Source organism: Panthera pardus, unplaced genomic scaffold (assembly GCF_024362965.1).
Source record: "Panthera pardus isolate Hobbes unplaced genomic scaffold, ASM2436296v1 HiC_scaffold_11, whole genome shotgun sequence".
NCBI lineage: Eukaryota > Metazoa > Chordata > Mammalia > Carnivora > Felidae > Panthera > Panthera pardus.
The window spans coordinates 21925811-21947428 of NW_026526666.1; the positions used below are offsets into that span (position 1 = coordinate 21925811).

The following is a 21618-nucleotide window of genomic DNA, read 5'->3' on the forward strand; positions in this document are numbered from 1 at the left end:
TTTGAAGGGATGAGTTCTAGTAAGTTGTTTAATAACCCAACATGTTGATTCTTTTGGCCAACTGTAGCTTCTGTTTCACACGTGTCCATTTAGGTAATGTCTGAGTCTCTGGAAGTCACATTGTACAAGTGCTGTTTTCAAGGTACACTGTTAGTGTGACAGGAGATCAACACGCGGGACACCTCTGGCCCTAGGACAAGTCACCAGTTGGGGCAGGGGTGATAAATTTTTTTATCAGCAAAATCAAAGCTTCTGGAGGTTCCGAAAAGAGAACAGTTACTTGAGGTTGGCAGAAATAGTCAAGACCCCATGGAAAGAAGGAGGTTTTAATGGAAGACCTGGTTTATGGTGGCCACTGTGTGAGATGTTTCATACGTATTACTTTATTTAATCTTCACAAAGCACCTTGATGTTGGTTGCATTTTTTCTAGCAAAATGAGAAAACTAAAGCCTGGTAAGGTTAAATAATTCGCTCACGGTCACTAAGGTGGTGCCTGCTGGGTTAAAACCGGCAGCTGGATTCTTCAAACGATGGTGATTTCAATGTCCGTAGTGTTCACTGGATCATAGGAGACAGTAGTTGATGGCTTTACAAATGGACCTTGAAAGAGGGGGGGAGGTTTTATTTACCAAAACAAAACCAAGCAAAAACTGTAAAAGTAACATAGAATGTTTGAAAATAGATAAAAGAAAAAAGCTAAACAATTTTCTGGTTTCTTTACAGTCTTTATATATCCCATGTTTTATAGTTACAAATTATAATTTTTTATTATATTTAAAGCACTACATGCTTTAAAATTTTTTAATTATTTTATATTATATATTTTCATATTATATATTTTTGTAATTTTTATGTTATAAACACCCTTTTCAAAAAAATATGCACAATACAAAGAGGATTAAAAAAGAGGAAGTCCACTCCTCTTCCCCTATTGAAAACACTCTCCTGGTGATAACCACTATTGAGAAAGGTTAAAGTGTGGAATAGAAGTTTTTTTTTTTCCTTTTCCCTTTAACTTTTAAGTGATATATCTTTCAATATACTAAATACCATTTTGCAATCTGCTTGTTTTCATTCCTCGGTGTGGCATGAGCATGTTTCCACTTAAGTACATGCGGATTCATGTCTTAGGGTTTTTGTGAAAGGAGTTGATACTTGCAAGCACTTAAAGGAATGCCTATAGCTCCCATAAATGCCTTTAGCTCCCATAAAGCACACAGTAATTATTGGCTGTTATATTTGTCATTGACTATTCTATTTCATTCTTTTAAGTGAGTATGAAGTATTCTATAGTTTGGATGTAGCATGGTTCATTTTTGTAACCACCTAGATTTTTGCCATTTTCCAAATAATTTTAGCGTAACTGTGTGAGTTTTTCTGTAGGATAATTCCTGGAATTGAAATGCCTAGGTCAGAGGTTAAACATAGCTTAGTAGGATACCGTCAAATTTCCTCCAAAAATATTGTGACAGTTTACACTCTTCATTGTGTATGAGTGTGCTCATTTTTCTATATCCGTGTTGATACTGGAAATTATCAGTCTTTTGGATTTTCCATGAAATGATAGGCAATGATTTTTTTTTTTTTTTACATAAAAGTATAGTGTACAGAGATTTTTGTATCTTATTCTTTCCCATGTAACATATATGTAACTTTCACATGAGGAGGAATTTGGCAGATGAAATAGGTCCCAGTTAGAAGGCAGGACATGGGGAGAAAGAAAGAGTGTTGCTTCTTCCTGGAATAAGTATACGTGGTACCTTGTCACTAGAACATGGGAGAATAAAATCCTTGAAATTGGGTTGTGCTTTGGGAAAATGATCTTGTGGTGTTGTTTAGGACAATCACAATGGCGATACAGAAACAAGGAGGGCAATTGAGAGTGTTTCATTAATTTGGTGACAGGTGATGAAGGCTTTGTGCTTTGGTGATGGCGGAATGGAAAGTAGCAGACAGATATAATATAATAGAGAGAAAGTCAAAGAGAGATGCAGAAGGGGTAGGTAGGAGAGTGGAAGGGTGGAGGAAGAATCTGCAGAGCTTGCTTGGAAATTGGGGTCCAAAAGAGTGTTTGGTGTCAAATCTTGAGAATATGGGGTGTGAAGTCTTAGTGACTAGAAATGTGTTCCCAGGCCTCCATCGGAATAGGGAAGTCAGATGCAAAAACTAGTCTGGAGGAAAAAATGATGAATTTCATTGCAGACCAGTTGAGCTTATTGTCATCCAAACAGAAAATCTACATACAGTTGTAAGTATGAGTCAAAGCATTGAGGAGATGTAGAGTGGGAGTAATTGGAAGATTTGAGAAACATCCTAGTGATAAAAATTGAGGCCATGGAAGTGATGAGCTTGCAGAGAAATGTGGGGGGCCAAGGTAAAAAGTCTTGGGAATGGATATATTCATGTATGAGGCATGGAGAGGAACCAGACTTAACAATATTTTTTACAATGACTATTTCTAACATTTGACCTTGGATCTAAATAGGTCTAATGTCCCTCAAAAGTCCATGATCACTTTTTTCTTTCTACCTTTGGTTCTTTTATTGCTCCCATTCAAATTGTGCTCATTTTGAACCCCTTTTCCTCCATTGTTTACCTACCATGTCAGCCTTAAAGGTCTGATCTAAATCTATGGATGGCTTATTGGTTAAAACCTCAGAAGCCAGATCAGAGACCATACTTTTCATCACTCATTTGCTGCAACTCTGACAAATGTCTTAATCAGTGCCCTATTTTACAATGTGGGGACAATAATACCCCTCATACCTTTCTGTGTTGCTTTGAGGAAGGCATGCTAAGTACCTGACATGATGCCTGACATGTTGTAAGCCCCTGGCAACTGTTAGCTCTTCTATTCTTATTTTCTCCCATACCTCTAAATTTCTATAATGAAATGCATTTTTTTTTTTCCTATTCTACCTTGTGTGATCTGAGACGGTAGTTTTATATAACCTCCGTGAGTTTCAGTTTCCATACAACAAAAAGTTCTTGATATGTTTCTTCCAAGGATTAGAGTTCATTTATGTGACACACCTACTGTGATAACTAGAATGGAATTGGCATTCAATAAATTACATCATTTAAATACTAGATTAGTGGCATTTACTTTTGTTTCATCTATTAGTTTTACATCTTTAGAGAAGGAACCATTCCACATTGTACCTAATTTTGTGTTGAGGACAGGGTTATTGCGAGTGCCATGTGGAATGATCCAGATGAAAACTCTGTATCATGTAGTAAGGTATTTGCTTCCAATCTTTTTTTTCAGAGATGAATAAAGATGATGGAAAAATTCCTTGTTGATGATGTTGTGATTAGGGGAATCAGGATTAAACTGTAGAGTTCCCTATTACTTTTTCTTCTGTGGTTTCTTTCCTACCTTTCCCTTTACTTTTTCTTGCTTTTACTTAAACTCTAAATTCTTTGTCAGAATTCTTTTCAACCATCTTAAGTTGTTAGACCTGACAGATCTCAAATTGGTGTTCAGTGTGCCATTTTTAATGCCTCTTTGTTTTTTAGAACCATCTCTGAAAATGTCATAACTCCAATTGTTAATTAAAAAAATCTGTTTTTCTCTTTGCTTCCTGCTGTGCAAATGGAGTCTGAAACATTTTTATCTGAGGAAGTGGAAGTACTTGACCTATTTTTCAATTTCTCTATAATTTGAGATTCTGCTATCAAAGTCAATTTAATTTTTGGTGTGGAAGTTTTCTATGAAGGTAAAGTTAAATTGCTGGAAAGAAGGAGAGAACATTTTCTGAAACATTTCAGAAGGCTTGAACAAATTAAATGCAGTTGAAAGAAATATATGAAAATTTCACTTGTCTAGTCACAGCAGTGTTTGGAAGAAATTAGCACATACTAGTGATAAGGAAATTGAATGGTGCTAATAAATAGTGGCAGTTACCATTTATTGACAACTTAGTGTTTTTAGGCATTGAACTAGTTGTTTTACCATCCATTCTTTCAGGAGCTTTAGTTCTACGAAAGAGACTTCTACATTGCTTCTTTGGCTCATAGAGTAGACTCGACATTCTGTTTCTTAATTTTTTTTATTTTTTAACTTTTTTATTTTTAAGTAAACTCTGTGTCCAATGTGGAGCTTGAACTTATGACTGCAAGATCAAGAGTTACATGCTCCACTGGCTGAGCCAGCCAGGCACCACTCAACATTCTGAATTAGGCTAATTTAGATTTCACCTTTGTCACAGTATGCCCCCACTCTCACCTTGTTCATTGTGAAATTTGCATCTTTGCTGGATTTGTTTCCTTCCTACATGCTTGTTTCTCCAAGGAGGGAGCAGCCATGCAGAGTGAAGAGAGAATATGGATGTTGCCCCTAGATTTAGGTTCTAATCCTCAAAGTGTATATGATTTGGGTACATTCTCTGGCCTCAAGTTTTTTTGTCTCTAAAGTGAAGATACTATCTGCTGATTGTAAGGATTGCATTAGATGTAGTATCTTCCAGGTTCTCACTAAACATTTGTTTCTTTTTCTTTTCTCCTTCTCTGTGCTCTGTCCCCTTTCCTCCCTCCTGTGTAGTAGAAATGTAATCCTTTTCTTTATGTCATAGAAATTTCATTGTTTTCTGTGTATCTCTTGTCCTTAGTCTTAACTTACTTGACTGAATCAATCTCCTTATCCTTCTTATGGTTCTACCTATTTTTCTAAAAGTCTTTCTACCTAACTCTGACACTGTTTCCACCTCTCTCTACCTCTAGCCCTAGTCTAAGAACCTATCAGGTTTCCCCTTGATCCTACCTGAAATGCTGATGTTACAAATGTGCTGTATCCTAAAATTAATTTCCAATTTGGCTTGGAATTTCAATTCCATTTTCTAAGAGAAGCAATATTATAATTGCTGGTTCTGTTTCAAGGCCAAAAGCCTAGAAACAAAAGCATGCTTAACTTATAAATTAATTGAAATATTTTACACTTGTAACAAAGTAAAAGAAAATAGTGTCATTGGAATTCTAGTAATGAAATAAAATGAAAACTGTGTTGAGTATGAAATAATGATATACTTGGCACATTGTATAATGTGGTTGATGGAAATTCTGAAAGTGGTGTGTAAATGCTTTAGGGATTGCAGTGTTTTTCTGTTATGATTGATTAAAATTTGTTTTCCTCATACAGAAGGTCACCATGAGAATGCTATTAGCCATGTTTATAGTTTTTGTTTAGGTCACAAATGGAATAAGAGAGAATAAGACATTTTCATTGAACCCATCTCCTGTGTCCCAAATTCTCCTTATTGCTTGGCTTATTATTATTTTTTTCTTTAGTATTGAGAACTCTCCTTTTTATGTGAAATCCTTGATATTCCTGATTTAGAGCTCGATTCAAGGCTGAAACTTAATGGTCAAGGATATGCTGTAAAATAGTATTTTTCAAACTGCAGGTTAAGATCCATTAGTAGGTTGTGCAATAACGATTCAGTAGGATACATAAAACCAACATAAAAAAGAGGAAGGAATAGAAAATATATGAGTTTACGGGCATTTGGGTGACTCAGTCGGTTAAGCATCTGACTTGATTTTGGCTCAGGTCATGATCTCACAGTTTGTGAGATCAACCCCCTGTTCATGAGACTGAGTCCTGCCTTGGTCTCCTTCCTAAAGATGTGGAGCCTGCTTGGGATTCTCTCTCTCCCTGCCCCGATACCTGTCTCTTTCTCTTTCAAAAAAAGAAGGAGATATACAAGTTTATCCCATGTGGTAAAGGTAAATAATGTCTCTTGAAATGTTTGTTGGGTCATAATGTAAAAAATACTTATTGTGAATGTGGTAAAAAATTAAATAAAATCCACTGTGTATAGCAAAACAAAACAAAACAAAACCCACACAACCTTTTCCAAATTATTTAAATATTTTATAGTAAACCCTTCTGGTTAAGTTTTTGCCTTTTTTTTTTTTTTTTTACAACTCATTCTTCATAATTAGGAAAATCTTGTTACCTCATACCTGTGAATTAATTAAGACTCTCACTCTGTGCTCATACTCATATCTTGGGTGATGTAGATTGGGTTTACTGGGCTGAGTTCCCACAATTTTTTGTGTGCATGTTAACTTTTGAACTTTTTGATGCCTTAATTTAAAATGAATGAGTAGGGGTGCCTGGGTGGCTCAGTCAGTTAAACATCTGACTTCAGCTTAGGTCGTGACCTCGTAGTTCATGAGTTCCAGCCCCCTCTCAGGCTCTGTGTTGATACCTCAGAGCTAGAGCTTACTTCAAATTCTTTGTTTCCCTCTCTCTCTGCCCCTCCCCCACTCACACTCTGTCTCTCCCTCTCTCTCAAAAAAAAAAAAAAAAAAAAACCAAAACAACAAAAAACCCAACATAAAATGAATGACTAACAGTGAGAGCTAGAGCTTGATTGCAGTATAACTAGACTTGATTAGTTACTTGCCAGCTTAATCATCTGACTTGGTTTTAACAGGTATGCTTTTCTCCATTTCTTCTTTTTCTCACATATTCTTGGAGTGACACATAAAAAGACATTTAATGACCAATTTATTTAAAAAAAATTCTTAATTAACATAGACTCCTTATTCTAATGACTTTCTTACATCTAAGTATTTTTCAATTGAATTCTCATTTTATCTGAATTTTACTTTGCTGTCATTAAATATATCGTCTTGATAAATATCACTTGCCTCTGTGGTCCACAATCACAATAATAATTAAATATTCATGCCAGTACAATCATTTGGTATTTAAATAATAAAGAATACATTTGTTTTGATTTTTTGCTGTTGTGTGAGATGTATGTAGAACATGGTACAAGCAGTCATCATACCTTTTTACTAATTGCTTGTTTTTCAGGCAAGAAAGAAAACTATGCATCTTTCATCAGGTTTGGGAATATTTAAGTTAGAATCAGGATAACTTTTCTTTTAATTCTTTAACTAATAGGTCTATCTTTGTCATGGGATGAATGCAAGTTATGATATCTTTTTGTTTTATTTTCTATATTGTACCCACTGTGGATTGGGAATATATAAAACTTTAAAAATAATACAAAATTGGTGGGAGTTCTTTCAATGCTTGAAGGAAGACTTCGTAATAGTTCATTATCCACATTACATAATTTTAACTTAAATGTCTCCATGAATAACTCCTTATTCCCTTTCATAACTAGGCAATCTGTTGGCATTGGTTGGCTAATGAATTAAAGTATTACTTTGAAAAAAGGCTGTTCCTTAAATCGTAACTGGAAAATCATCATTAGCCATTGTAATGACAATAGAGCTGCACCTTGAATAGTCAGCATCTGACCAAGAACAAAGAAATTGCTGGTTTACTTCCCTTCCTGACTGGATTTGTTATATTTTCCTAATGAATGACAGGTGGTGATGCTTAGTCACTTCCCTTTCCTGGCTTACACTTCTTGCTCTGCTAATTCCCGGTATCCTTTCCCACTTTGTTTTCTTTTTCTTTATTTAAAAAAAATTTTTTTTAATTTAAGTTTTTATTTATTTTGAGATAGAGTAAGTGGGGTAGTGGCAGACAGAGAGAGAGAGAGAGAGAGAGAGAGAGAGAGAGAGAGAGAGAATCCCAAGCAGGCTCTGCACTGTCAGCGCAGAGCTGATCGCGAGGCTCAAACTCACAGTGAGATCATGACCTGGTCTGAAGTGGGATGCTTAACCGACTTGAGCCACCCAGGTACTCCCACTTTGCTTTCTAACATCATAATGTTAGGCATGAAGGCGATCCTGAATTTATTCTGGTTTATCTACTGTATTTCACAAATGAAGAAGCAAAGACAGAGATTATATAACTGGGTTGACATTATTCAGCTATGCAGTGCAAAGCAGAGACTAGAAATTTTGTCTTGTTTCCATTTTCACCTGACAGGAGGTCAGTGGCAAATGAGTATTTGCTAAACTTGGCTGACTTTTCCCTTATACCATCCTTTAGTTGGGTAGCACATTACTGCATTTAATCTTCATGATAATTGGCCACAGTCACGTGGTCAAAACTATGACCTTGATCCTCTCCAGCAAATCTTGCGTGGTCCTAAAAGCAGGTCTGCCTCTAACAAAGGCACCTGAAAGCCACGTTTGAATAGAAAAATTCCTTCTTCTCCACTCTTCAGTCTTCCTTTTCTTCCTCTGCCCCAGTTTTATTGAGAAATAATTGATATATATCACTGTGTATGTTTAAGACAGTTGTTTTCCTAAATATTGTTTCTTATAGTAATCAACCATTTTCAAAGTTATGCTTTTCTTATGACTGTATAGAGAAATTTTATGTTTCTCTTATATTTTTTCAGAAGCTCTTGATTTACTTGTTCTTCTTATTTTTAAATGGGAGAAACTCTACCTAGCTTGATGTTTGATGAAAGATAGGGGTATATAGTACTATTAGACCCTATGCTATCTACTTGGTGGCTACTGCTGTAAGGTGCAGAGCTGGTTGAAATGTGTAGCCCCCAGCATAATTTCTGGTGTCTAGCAGGAATTCTGTAGTTTAGTTCTGGTCCAATGTGGGGATTGTAATTTACATGACTATAAGAGGGTCATTTATTCTAGTGATTCTAAGGGTGCTTTTATTTTGTCTAATCTATTTGTACGGAGAATGAACTGCTTCTTGGGGTCTGTTCATCGGCTGACTTTACTGCTGTGTAACATGTCCCTGCCATCTTCCTCAAACCTTGTTATTTGCTGTGATTGGCAGGTTCTGAATATAAGCACCAATTGAAGTGGTTGATGTAGGCTACCAGAGGGTGGGACTGACATAAAGTAGCTGGTTTTCTATTAGACAGATGGTAAGAGGCAGGTACTGGATGAGAGAAGAAAATTGCTTGGACTGACAATTGTGTTTCTTAATTCAGAAGTGCCTGGGCTAAAGGTAATAGAAATATTGTTTCTTGTGATTGGTTCTCTGTTATCCTCAGTTTTCAGTATTACAAATTAAATTATCCACCCCATCATCATGATTAATGTAATGGGAAGTTGAGAGAAGTCATACCAGATATTTATTTAGGTGATGGTATTTAAATCCAGAAGAAACATTTCCTATTTGTTCTTTAAGCTTCCTGGGATAAGGTGAAATAGAACCTTTTGCTTATAGCGAAAATCATGCTAATGAAAGCTAACATTTATTTAAATATCTTCCTTGTCAGACTTTAGTTTGTATCTTCATTTTATTAAAACAACTTGTAAGGTGGGTGTTAGTTTCCTAATTTTTCAGGGAAGGAAATGGAGGCTTGAGTGATTTGGTTAAAGTCTCATCATTGGTGATTGGTAGAGCCGAGATTCAAATCTAGGTCAGACTTCAGATATCACATTCTTTTTATTATGTATTTTTGAGAATATGGTTAGCTGTCTGTTGAAAGCAATTTCTGGGATTAATATTCTGTCACATGAAAGCTTTATATTTTAATTATGTATAAAAATAATGTGCTTTTAATTTTTCTTTTTTTTTTTTTTTTGAGATGGCAGTTCCTGGATTTACCTTTGGTGCATTCATACTTGTGTTGCACGTTAGTTCTGTGGCTAATTATCCCAGTGGAAAAGTAGGAAAGTCATGCCATGGAATGGTTCCTGAACACAGTCATACTGCACGTTCTGACCCTGTTCACAACGTTTCAGTGAGTCAGATGACATTCAGACCAGGAGACCAGATTGAAGGTACTGTGTTGGAATTAACTATTTTGCATTTTGAGTTTCCCTCTTTTCCTGTACATTGAATCTTTATTACTGTTGGATTTATATAGTTTCATTTAAATCTATTCACCTGTTTCCATAAGATACCATCATCTTACACTTCTCGTTTTGTGTTTAAATACTATTGATGACTGTATTACTTAAGTAGTAAATCTACTCCCTAAGCAGAATAGGTTTAAAAAAAATTTTTTTTAAATGTTTATTTATTTTTTAGAGACAGAGTGCGAGTGGGGAAGGGGCAGAGAGAGAGGGAGACACAGAATCCAAAGCAGGCTCCAGGCCCTGAGCTGTCAGCACAGAGCCTGACGCAGGGCTCGAACTCACAAACTGCGAGATCATGACCTGAGCCGAGGTCAGACTAAGTAGAATAGGTTTTAAATACATTTTTATCGTTAGTTAATATGTATCTTTTTTAACCAATACTATTAACACAATAGAAGAGGAAAATAAAGTTTATTTTATCTGGTTTAAGGTATAATAAACCCTTGTTCTTCTTGGTATAGTGTAAATTCTTGTGTTTTTCTGATTCTTTGGGTGAAAGGTAGGCTGATTGTCAAAAGTGTATCTATAATAGTGTTTTGCAAACTATTTTATGCAACTCCAGAAATACAAAATATTAACGAACTCTGACAAAAACAGTGTATGGAAAAATCAGTTTGGAACACTGTATGTTGTATATACTGAGAGTTTCATACTGTATAGTAGGATGTTAAAGGCCTTGGGGGTTTTTAGTAAACAAATAAATATTTACTTTCATTCAGCATTTTTTGAACTAATTTGGCTCCATGGACACTTCCCTGACCATCACTTAGCTTTTTTTCCCCGTAGAATTGGAATGGCTATTAACATCTCACTGAGTGAATGTCCTATGGAACATAGTTTAGACCTTCTTTGTCTATGGGATTATTTCTACCATTTTCTTTCCTGGAGTAGTTTTGTATACATATGCTAGATTCTAACTATGAGATGCCTCCTCTAAACAGTTTTCTTTTAGGGATGTTGCTAAACCTTATCATAAACTATTTTTTTGTTTGTTTCTCAGTTACTTTGTCAGGGCTACCATTTAGAGGCTTTCTTTTAGAAGCACGTAATGCTGAGGATTTGAGTGGCCCTCCTATTGGCTCCTTCACATTGATTGACAGTCAAGTGTCGCAGCTTCTGACCTGTGAAGATGTACAGGTTTGTGTTGTGTTTGAAACTGATTTGTTAGTTTCCATGGATCTTTTCATTACAAGCTAAGGGTTCTGAGATAATGACATTACCCATGTTTTGCAGACATCTAAATAGATTCACAGTGATCAAGCTTTCCCCCTAATTTTCCTGTTTGCAATATGTTTTTACACATCAGCATCCGAGAAAAGGCAGTAGCTTGAAGGGTTTATAGCTTTTGATATTTTATATAATATTGGCTCTTATTATATTGATTTTAAAGGGTGTTAATATTGAAGATAGGATGCTAGAATGGGACAGAGGTATCATTTTTGTCATTCATTCATTGATTTAATAAACATTTATTATGCCAGAAACTATCCTGGTGCAAGGGATATGGTAACGAACAAGACTTACTTCTGTTCTTTGAAGAGCTGAAAGCCTTACACATAAGTAGAACATATGGACATATGATGTATGATACATAAGGAGAACATGAGGAATATAGGACAGACACACAAGTACAACATTGTGGTGACTTAAATTAGAAGCATACACAGGATGGGTGAGAAGCATAGCGGGGTGTGTCACACACAGGCTGGAGGGAATTGAGAGAGAGGTTCTTGGAGGAGGTCATCTCTATGTCAGGCCTCAATGAATGAGTAGGAATTTGCCAGGTGAATGAAAGTGGGAAATGAGATTGTTCAAGGGAAAGGAATTACTGAAATATAATGCTAAATGTGTGGAGGCAGAAATTTTTTCTTTTGATGAATTTTTTGGATTTTCTTTGTATCTGTTAATGGAAGGAGTTTTAATTTATAATATAAATTAAATAATGAGCAGACTCTATATAGCATTGACATACCCAGTATTCATAACTCTTTTCAGTTCTTAAATTTCTGCTGACTCTAATTTATATACAGAGCCAGCTGCTAATCTGGTGTTGACTAACCAACATGTATTTGTTGAGTACCTGAGTCTCTGTTCTAAATAAAACAGTATTTATCAGAATGCCAGCATCATGCCATGACAGATTATTTTGCAAAATGACTGTAGTTTCAGTATGCTCCACTACGGAGTGAGTGAATGGTAGTTCTTTTCCATTTTGTTTCAGGGATATGCTGTGAGTCACACAAATCCATCCAAGAAAACAAAAATTAAAGTCTACTGGAATGCTCCAAGCAATTCTCCGAATCACATAAAGTTTCTGTGAGTGGGAGAGCTTACAAATCTGCAACTAGTCAAATTGAAATAATGGTCTGTGTCATTTTTGATACCTATTGGACATTTACCTGTATAGGAGTGGTTTGGTGTAGAATGACACCACCTTAGTCTGTTTTGCTTTTTATTTGATTTTTCCACCGAGCCCAAGACCTAACACCTAATAGGTGCTTAATACATATCTGTTGAGTGAATTAAATATTGTGGTGCCTTCATGTTAAGAGGCATTAGTTAATATTTACTTGAGTTCATATATGGTGTATGGACTAATACATTTTTTTTAGATTTGTTCTTATCTTAATATGATAGTATGAAAAAATTCCTAAAATTTGGATGACTTTTTTGTAGTGTTATAACCTGCATATTAGATTAGTAAGACTGTTCATGCCCTCAGAATTATGAAATTCAGTAGGATTAGAAGTCCATTTCCCTTAATCCTCTGTGCAAGGGGAAGTGGAATGTCATAAAAACAGTTTAATGATAACTGAGTGGTGTTAGAGACATATATATGTTTTTTTTATCAAAAAAAAAATTTTAATATTTATTTTGAGAGAGAGAGAGAGAGAGAGAGAGAGAGAGAGAAGGATACAGAGGATCTGAAGTGGGCTCTGTGCTGACGGCAGAGAGCCCAATGTGGGGCTCAAACTCACGAACCCTGGGATCATGAGCTGAGCTGAAGTCGGATGCTTAAGGGAGCGAGCCACTCAGTGCCCCTACAGATGTATATTTTAAGGAGAATTAGTCTCCTGACATGTCTGTATGTTTTGTTTCACTATGTATGCAAGTGCTAGCACACAGAAACACAGCTTTGCACCTGTGTGTGGTGTGGAATGTGGAAGAGGACTGTGATGCCAATAAGATCTGGTGTTGCTTATGCAGCCTCTATCTGACTTCTTGCTGTAGCTGCCTGCTACACATGCCCTGTGGGATAATTTGAACAGCACACTATGAAATAAGTAGCAGTAGTATGTTCTTTATATGTCAGGGAATAGAAGTCTGTGCATTTTAGTCCTTATCTGGCACTCATGGACTGCTGGGAGTATGCCCAAAGGGCAGACGAGGAGGAGAGAAGAGAAGAAAAGAAAGATCAAGAGTAAGCAAGAGAACAAGGGCAGTAAAAGTTCATTTAGTAATGAGGTAGAAGAGTCATTAGAGATTTGTCTTAGACAAAATTGGTGGTACTGTTGGGTAGTATTAAGGTGTGTGTCCCTAGTTTACTTCTTTTCATCTTTTTTTTTTTTTTTTGATTCAATTATAACGGGCCACAATTAGGGTTCTGTTTGATCTCATTAGTACTGCATTTCAGAGTCACAGTTGTTGAGAAGTATAAAATCTACTGGGTGAAGATTCCTGGCCCTGTAATTTCACAGCCCAATGCACCGCCTTTTACAACACCTGAAGCTACAGTAGTACCTTTGTCAACATTACCTCCTGTATCCCATTTAACCAAATCAGTAAGTAACCTTTTCATGGTTTCACCAAATGCAAGCTAAAAGAACAGTGTCTTTGGAAATTGTGGTTTATACTTGATGAAGTATGCAGAGAAGTAGCTGTGCCGGGTTGTGGCAGTGAGTTTTTGGGACCTCTGCAGGAAATCTGAAGGAAGTCTTTATTGCCACATTATGACTTATGGGTCAGGATAAAGGGAGTGCAACACCCTGCATGTTCGAGGTGTGGTTATGACATTCTGTAGTCTGCACAGCCAAATATCAAACACGGAGAGGAACATTAAAGCTTAAGCTAAATTTAGACAAGATTTGGAGCAGAATCTTGAAATGGTGATGTAACTCTTAGATCTGATTTCACTAAGGCCAGTGAGTACTGGGGGATTCTATGTGCTGAACTACAGAAGCTCTTTTGCAAACTCATCAGCTAGAATTCCGTTTAGGCCCTTGGGTTCAAAAGAACTGTGGCTGAGAAAACATATCTTGTAAAGGGTAGTGCATATTAGTAACATTAGGTTTTTCTGAAAGAAATTCTGATAAATGAGACTTATTAGTTCAGAAGTGAAAATAATGAAAAGTGTCTTACGGCAGGTTATTGCAGTTAAAAGAACAAACTCAGGTCTGAATCCTGTCTCGCCTACTTTCTGTGTGACTTTAGACAAGCTACTTAATTCTCAAAGTCTCAGTTTCTTCACCTATAAAATGAGAAGTAATAATATCGAGCTCTTAGTATTATTATGAGAATTAAACAATGTAATGATTTTAAGGTTTCTAACTGCTTTGCACTTAATAGAAATTCTGTAAATATTAGTTCCTTTTTTCTTTTCCTTCTCTTTTTGTCTTTTTATAACTCTTTGTTCTCATGAGGAAGACTAAGTAAAGCACTTGTACTCTTTCTGTACTGTCTCATTTTGTTTTCCTTCTACATTTTGCAATATATAATTATACTTGATTGCATTATTATGAATGTTACACTTTTGACCATACAATTAGATTTTTTATTTGCACTAGCTCTAGCTTACTTAGTCTTAATGTTTATTTATTTTAAAGCTGCCTTAGGGGGGTAAATAGTCAGTCTGGACCTGAGCTTCCTAGGAGGAATCTTTCCATATATTCACATAAAAGGCATTAGTTCTCATTGGAGCTTTTGTGGTATCTCTACACCAGGTTTATACTCTCTGATTATAGAAAGGTTTATTCAGAGTCATGGGATTATAGCATTCATACAGAGCTAGAAGAGACCTCAGAATTCAGTCCCTGTATAGTTGAAGGTATACAAGAGAGACAGTTAAGTTCTTCAGCAAACACGATGGACTAAAGGGGAGAGCAGAGACCAAAATGCAAGTTTCGTACTGGTTTGTTTTTTCCATTCTACTGTGACTTTTCTTTAAGTTGCTGTGAAATAATAAGAAACGTGTATTGGTTTCTGCTGTGGTTCCTGCTAATATTTGGACTTTGACCCCAGTTCCTGATACAGAGCTCCTAAATCCCTTGTAATTTCCTGAGTGATAGGAATGCCTTTTGCTGTAATGGGTGGGCTGTCCATGGGGGCAGGTCACCAGAAAGACCAAGCCATGATTAGAAACTGGGAACTTTCTGCCCCCCACTCTCCATTTTCCAGAGATGAGCAAGGGGCTAAAAATTGAGTCATTAATCCATCATGCCTCCATGAAGGCTTCGTAAAAATCCCAAAAGTATGGGGTTCAGAGAGCTCCCAGGTTGCTGAACACATGGAGGTGCTAGAAGGATGGTGCCTTAGAGAGGGCATGGAAGCTCCACACACCTGCCCTGCCCACATACCCTCCCTGTGCACCTCTTCCACCTGTTCCTGGGTTTCATCGGGTAATAATACACTGGCAGTCTCGTAAGAAACCTGTTTTCCTGAGTTCTGTGAGCCATCCTGGTACATTATCAAACTTGAGGAGAGGGTCATGGGAACCTCTAGTCTCCTTCATTGGGAACCTGGACCTTGTGGTTGGCCTCTGAAGTAAACAGTCTTGTGGGACTGAGCCCCTAACTTGTAGGATTGGACACTACCTTCAGGTAGATTGTGTCAGAATGGAATTGCAAAGTAGGACTTGTGCTTGGTGTCCACTGAGAATTGCAGAATTGCTTAATGTGGGAAAACCCCCCCCACACTGGATGGCCAGAAGTGTCGGTAGAGTAGAAGAAATGAGAGGTGTTTGGATACAGTTCCCATTTAATCTAGATGTGTGATGTTTAACTCCCTTCTGAAATACACCGTCATAGCGCATTCTAACAAGATGACTGAGCATTTTTGTGCCGTCAAATTGTGGAGCTGAGATTTTTGATGCTGGTCCTCTTATTTGCCATAACAAGGAAGCTCTGAATTAAATCATTGTAAATTGTTCCTGTTTCCCCTCCACTAAATTGTTATTACTATTATTTAGAGTGTTAGCGTATATTGGAATAACCATTTTTTTCTTATATTATTTTAATATCAAATTTGAACCTGAATTCTAGATGCAGAGTCTAGGATCTGAATATAAAAATTCGTGAGTTTGTTTACTTTTTAAAAGTTCGTTCTAAAAACTCAATGATAATCTTTTAGGCAAGAATGTCAGTGTGGGCTTAAATATTCCCTAAGGCGTTTTTCAAAATTTACTGGAAACTATGCTCCAGAACATAATTGATGTGAAATATTTTGTGTATTAAAGGAACTTTAATACTCATGTACATTATAGTCCAACTAATGTTGTGTCTTCCAGATTTTAATCAAAATTAATTAAGTTGAAAAGTTCACAACCTAACTACTGCTCTGATCATGTCTAATTTGGGATGTGTTATTTGTTTCCTTCTTTGAATCTTTATTATGAAAAGGTACTCTTGTTAAAACTTGTACTTCAAGGTAGTGGCTCTTTTATCATTGTGAAATGAACTGTTTGGTTGGTAATTAAGACTTTTTCTCCCTGTCATTTTTCTAGTTCAGTGCTTCAGATTGTGGGAACAAGAAGTTCTGTATTCGGAGTCCTTTGAACTGTGACCCAGAGAAGGAGCGTGCCTGTTTCTTCTTGTCCTTCACACGAGATGACCAATCAGTGGTGGTTGAAATGAGCGGTCCCAGTAAAGGCTATTTATCCTTTGCGTTTTCTCATGACAGATGGATGGTTTGTATCCCTCACTTACGTAAGTGGTAATGAAAGAAAAGTTACTGGAGGGAGCCTAATCAATGGCAGTTAGTTGTTTGTTCCAGAGTCAAATTATTATCCTGCTTACAATGGGAAGGGGAAGGGGAGGGCAGGAGAAATGAACATAGAGCGGGTTCTAAGTTAAAAATCTTTGGGTATTTCATGTTTTTAACAGTTGTGCAATTATATACCACTAAGAAAGGCTGTCTTGTAGAAAGTTAGGAAAATCACTTTGTATCCAGTGGATTTGCCGCTATATCTTCCTGCCTGCTTATCTCTTTGTGATAAAAGCTTGAAGTACAGTTAGGAGAGGTTGCTCTGCCTCAAGTCTCATGTTATTTGTGATGCTTTTCAAACCCTCATTGTTTTCTCAAGTGTCCAGCAATCCCAGCAAGGGTTGCTGCTCACGGAGTCCCCATTTTGGTAGTCATCAGTACATATCCCAAACAGAGAGTTAAACCTGGCGTGTCCAGGCATAAATATATTCCTTACCGGTAGGCTCCTTTGTCAGATCTACAGAAGGCAGCATTTGTTTTAAGCTGATTCTCACTCTCCCTGGGTAGTGCTGAATGGATTCAATGGTTCTGTAGATGGCAGCCTTGTGCTGTGGTGTGGCAGCAGAGTGCATCCTAATCTTCCAGAAGGAAGGAGGGAGAGTATGGGCCAGGACATGTGTAAGTCCTTTTCGAAGCAGAGTTGATGGTGAGGTCAGGGGTGACTACAAATGGAGAACGCCTCTTACTTCCACATTAGCAAAGGCAACGAGTTTTTTGTAGAGAGTTTTCTTCCTGTCATGTTTTAAACTTAGTATCACTTCTTAAGGGACTTGTAATTCAAAAAAAGAAAAGAAGCGCTGAGATTCTGTGATAGAAGGACGAATGTTTTCCCTAAAAGTGCACTCTGATCACATTGGTCCTCGTATGCTGCTTGCATGTATTGCGGGAAACCAGGTGAAACTTTTTTAGGGGAAGGGCATTGCAATATATGCACATGACCTAGATATATTACTGTATAGTTCTAGAATGCACTCATTATCTTTTTTCATTAAGCAAAACATAGACCTTAACCTTATGAAATTTAAGATATGTCATATGCTTTTAAAAATGACATATAAGAAATTGTGACTCTTTTTTTAAAGTTGTTTTTTGGGAAATTTTATGCTGGATCAAATGATGTTGCAAGAGTTCAAGACCTTTTCCCCATTGCCCTTTGTAATTGTCGTCAGAGCAATAGCATATTCTGTTGGTTATTTGCAGTTCAGGCAGAAATGAACCAAGTTTGGCCCTTAAGGTGGATAATGAGGCTGGGTTAGAAATAAAATTAGGAGCTCCTGGGTGGCTCAGTTGGGTAAGCATCCAACTCTTGATTTCACCTCATGTCACGATCTCGTGGTTTGTGAAATTCAGCCCCTGAGACAGGTTCTGCACTGACAGTGCAAAGATGCTTGGGATTCTCTCTCTCCCTCTCTCTTTGCCCCTCCCCTGCTTGTGTGTGCATGCACGCGTTCTTCCTCTCTCTCTCAAAATAAATAAACATTAACAAAATAAAAAAAAAAAAATAAAATGGGACCATAAAGCAATAAGGAAAGATGGTGGTAGTACTTGTGGGAACAGTTCTGAAGATGAACCCAGCAAGGGTTAACAATGGTAGCCTTGTTGGAGTAACTGTGTAGTTTCATCTGTAACATACAATATCATTTAGATATGTGTTCTAGTCACTTACATAAAAAAAACATTCCAGTCACTTTAGAGCCAAACTTCATGCAATAGTATACTCACGTTTTTCCTTTTCTGGTCACATAAAATCTGTCAGTGAGAGGAAAAGACACTAGTGCTGTACTGAGTGTGGTGATGAGGCACCCACAAGTAGACCAGTTATTTCTGTTCTAAGTTGTAGGCATAGATGGCACAAAAGCATTTATCTCTAATTCAAGATATATTTATCTTACTTAGAAATCTTATGTTTCTAGTATAGTACTCATCAAAAATGTTTATAAGAAAGACTTAATTATGCAGGTGCAGTTGATTTACAGAGCAATCTTAATGATTAAAATCATTTGTACACCTGTTTGCCTAAATTGGGGGAAATAAATCATCCTCAGAAAATATTTTTAAAGTGGTTACTTCTATTCCTGGTTATTTAAAAAATTTTAGGATATTTTTATGACCTGCTATTTCTTTTCAGTATGTAATATAAATTTAAATATTGAAGGTATCTGATGTTACAAATACTGATCAACCTGAATGATACCTTTTTCAGTTTCACTTATAAATTAATGATAGCAATTGTTTTGGTGTTAAGCTTCACTAAAATTGATGAAAAGTATAATTTTCTGCATTTTAGTTATCAGTGACTTGCTAATGTCTGAATTTTAACTAATTTCAAAGTATCCACATATTCCCTATCTTCATATACTTTGTTAAATGATATAAAGTATATCAAGTGTACATATTATATATTAGCTTCTATTCCTTGCCTTCTCCTGATTAGTGTCATCTTGCTTTATACATAATTTCTCAGTGCTCAAGTTCTAGAATGTTCCCAGTTCTGACTTCTTTTGTACTTCAGACTGGGATTTTCAGTGGCCAGCTGGTCTTGTCCAGATGAGTGTTCTTGGACAACACAAACCATTATCTGTAAAATTGAACTTAATATCTTTCCTCCTCATGTTTCTTGTGTTCCTCATTCTTGGTGATCAAAAATAGAAATAAAAAAGCAGTTACCATTATTGAATCCTTGCTTCTTTTCAGATGCCGTCCTGGGCAATTTATAGACTATCTCATTCACTGTTGTCATCATCTTTAGTGTTCCGGGAATTTTGGTTGTGACTTAGAGTCTTCCCTTTTATTCACCTATCAGGTCCTTCTTCCTCCTACCCACCCCCCACTTTTTGTTTTGAGAAGTTTTAAATCCACATAACCATTGAAAGAATAGTACAACAAACACCAGTAAGTTTTTCACCTACACTTGCCACTTTCTTTCCCTCTCCATTCCCACACTGTGTGTGTGTGTGTGTGTGTGTGTGTGTGTGTAAGTGTGTGTATAGATTGACTTATGAGGTGTATGTAAACACAAATTTTTCCCCAAACTATTTGAAGGTTAAATTGTAGATACATCATGACATTTTATCTCTAAAAGTTTTAGCAACTATCTACAGATCTAAGTATCTAAGAACGAGAATATTCTATCATTACCATAATATCTTTATCACATTGAGGAAACTTAGTAATGATATAATTTCATGCAATGTAGTCTATATTCCAGATTCCTCAGTTGTCCCGATAAAGTCCTTTCCAGCTGTTCTTTTTTTAAAAAAGTTCTGAACCAAGATCCAGTCATTTATCACCAATACATTTAATTGTTATATCTTTTTGATCAGTTACCCTACCTGTTTTTTAGAATTTTTTTTCATGCTCCCATTCTGTAGAATGTTCCACAATTTGTGCAATAGATTCAGGTTAAGATTTTTGGCACAAGTACTACCTAAGGGATGTGTTTATTTCTCAGTACATCATGTCAAGAGATGTGTAATGTCAAATTATTCCATTATTGATGATTCTGTGTTTGATCACTATTATCCATCAGATTTTTCCTTTGTGAAGGTGTGTTTTCTCTTTTTAATTAATAAGTAATCTGTGGGGTAATACTTCGAGTGTATATGAATATTTTGTTCCTCAATAACATTTTCTCAAGTGATTTTAGCATCTATTGATGTTCCTGCCTGAATCAATTGTTACATTTGTGATTACAAATTGGTGATTTTCTAATCTGTTAGCTGGTGTTCTTTTTAAAAAAAGAGCTTTCTTTTCTCTGCACCTCTCCTTCCCTTTTGGTGAAACATTATGGATTAATGAGTTACTTTTGTCTATTGAGTTATAGTTTATCATCATCAGTCTTCTTTTAGCTGCTTATATTGACCTAGATATGGCCTCTTAAAGCATTTTTTTTTTTTGCCCTTTTGATGGGTCTCCATTACTTTTTTAGTGTGTAACAAGCTGTTACACCAGAAAACATAGTTTATTGATTCCATTTTATACTGTTATGCATTTCATCATTTCCCAAAGGAGGTCTGTTTCCTTTTGATAGGAATAGTTTTTAGAAGTCAGGATTTGAGTGCTTATGTGTTCACTGCTACCGATATTACATATACTTGTGATTCTGTCTTTGACGTACTTCCTTCATTCTCTTTATTGCATTATCACTATCTCTGACTTCGCCTACACTTTTTTTGTCATTTCCAGACTGCCGCAGTGACCCCCTCACGAGTCTTCTTGGCTCCCTGATTTCTTCTGTCTGGCTCATCTTTCAATAGCCACTGGACTTTTCTTCCCAAGCTGCCAGAGATCATCTCAATGCTATCCCCAAAAACCTTTGGTGAACCGTTAGTAGTTATAGGAAGAATATTTTTTTCATTAGCGTGGCTTTCAAAATACCTCAAAGTCCTTGTTGGAATTTCCAGCTTTACCCTGTTTTATGTTTTATGTTTTCACTAACACAGTTACCTGTTTCCTAAAATTTTCATATGTTTTTATATTTCTATGTCTTTAGTCCTGGAAATTCCTCCTTTTGGAAAACTTTCCCCTTATCTCAGGTCTATCTTACCCACATGTAAATATTTTTTATTTTCTAAGATCTAGTTAATAATCACCTTTCCTGATAAGGTTTTTCAATCTTTGGGTCTACATAATTTGTGTTTCCATGGTACTTTGTCTAAACCTGTTGTATCATAATTCACATACTATTACAACTGTCTGTTCCATTAAAATGTAGTCTTTGGTTGTAAGAACAATCTAGTCATCTTTATTTTTCCCATAGTATCCACACAATATTCTAAACAACGCATTCTAGATGTTTGAAACAAGAGGAACAAACGGGAGAAAGGGTTCTGTCCAATTCAGAGATTTGGCAGAACTTCTTACATGTGTGTTTCCATGCTCCAAACTTGGGGTTTCTAGAAATTGCTTGGAGCCTATAGTTGTAA

The 21618-nt window shown here is 36.3% G+C and overlaps 1 protein-coding gene across 5 annotated transcripts in view; it reads left to right on the forward strand.

Moving 5' to 3' along the window:
• FRRS1 (ferric chelate reductase 1) overlaps positions 1–21618 on the forward strand; it is a 102169-nt gene that overhangs the window by 58199 nt on the left and 22352 nt on the right. For all 5 annotated transcript variants that reach the window (XM_053892060.1, XM_019457608.2, XM_053892065.1 and 2 more), the window contains 5 exons: positions 9442–9637; positions 10716–10852; positions 11937–12031; positions 13350–13497; positions 16434–16616. In XM_053892060.1, coding sequence (XP_053748035.1) covers positions 9442–9637; positions 10716–10852; positions 11937–12031; positions 13350–13497; positions 16434–16616 — 759 coding nt within the window. The remainder of the gene's footprint in view (positions 1–9441; positions 9638–10715; positions 10853–11936; positions 12032–13349; positions 13498–16433; positions 16617–21618) is intronic.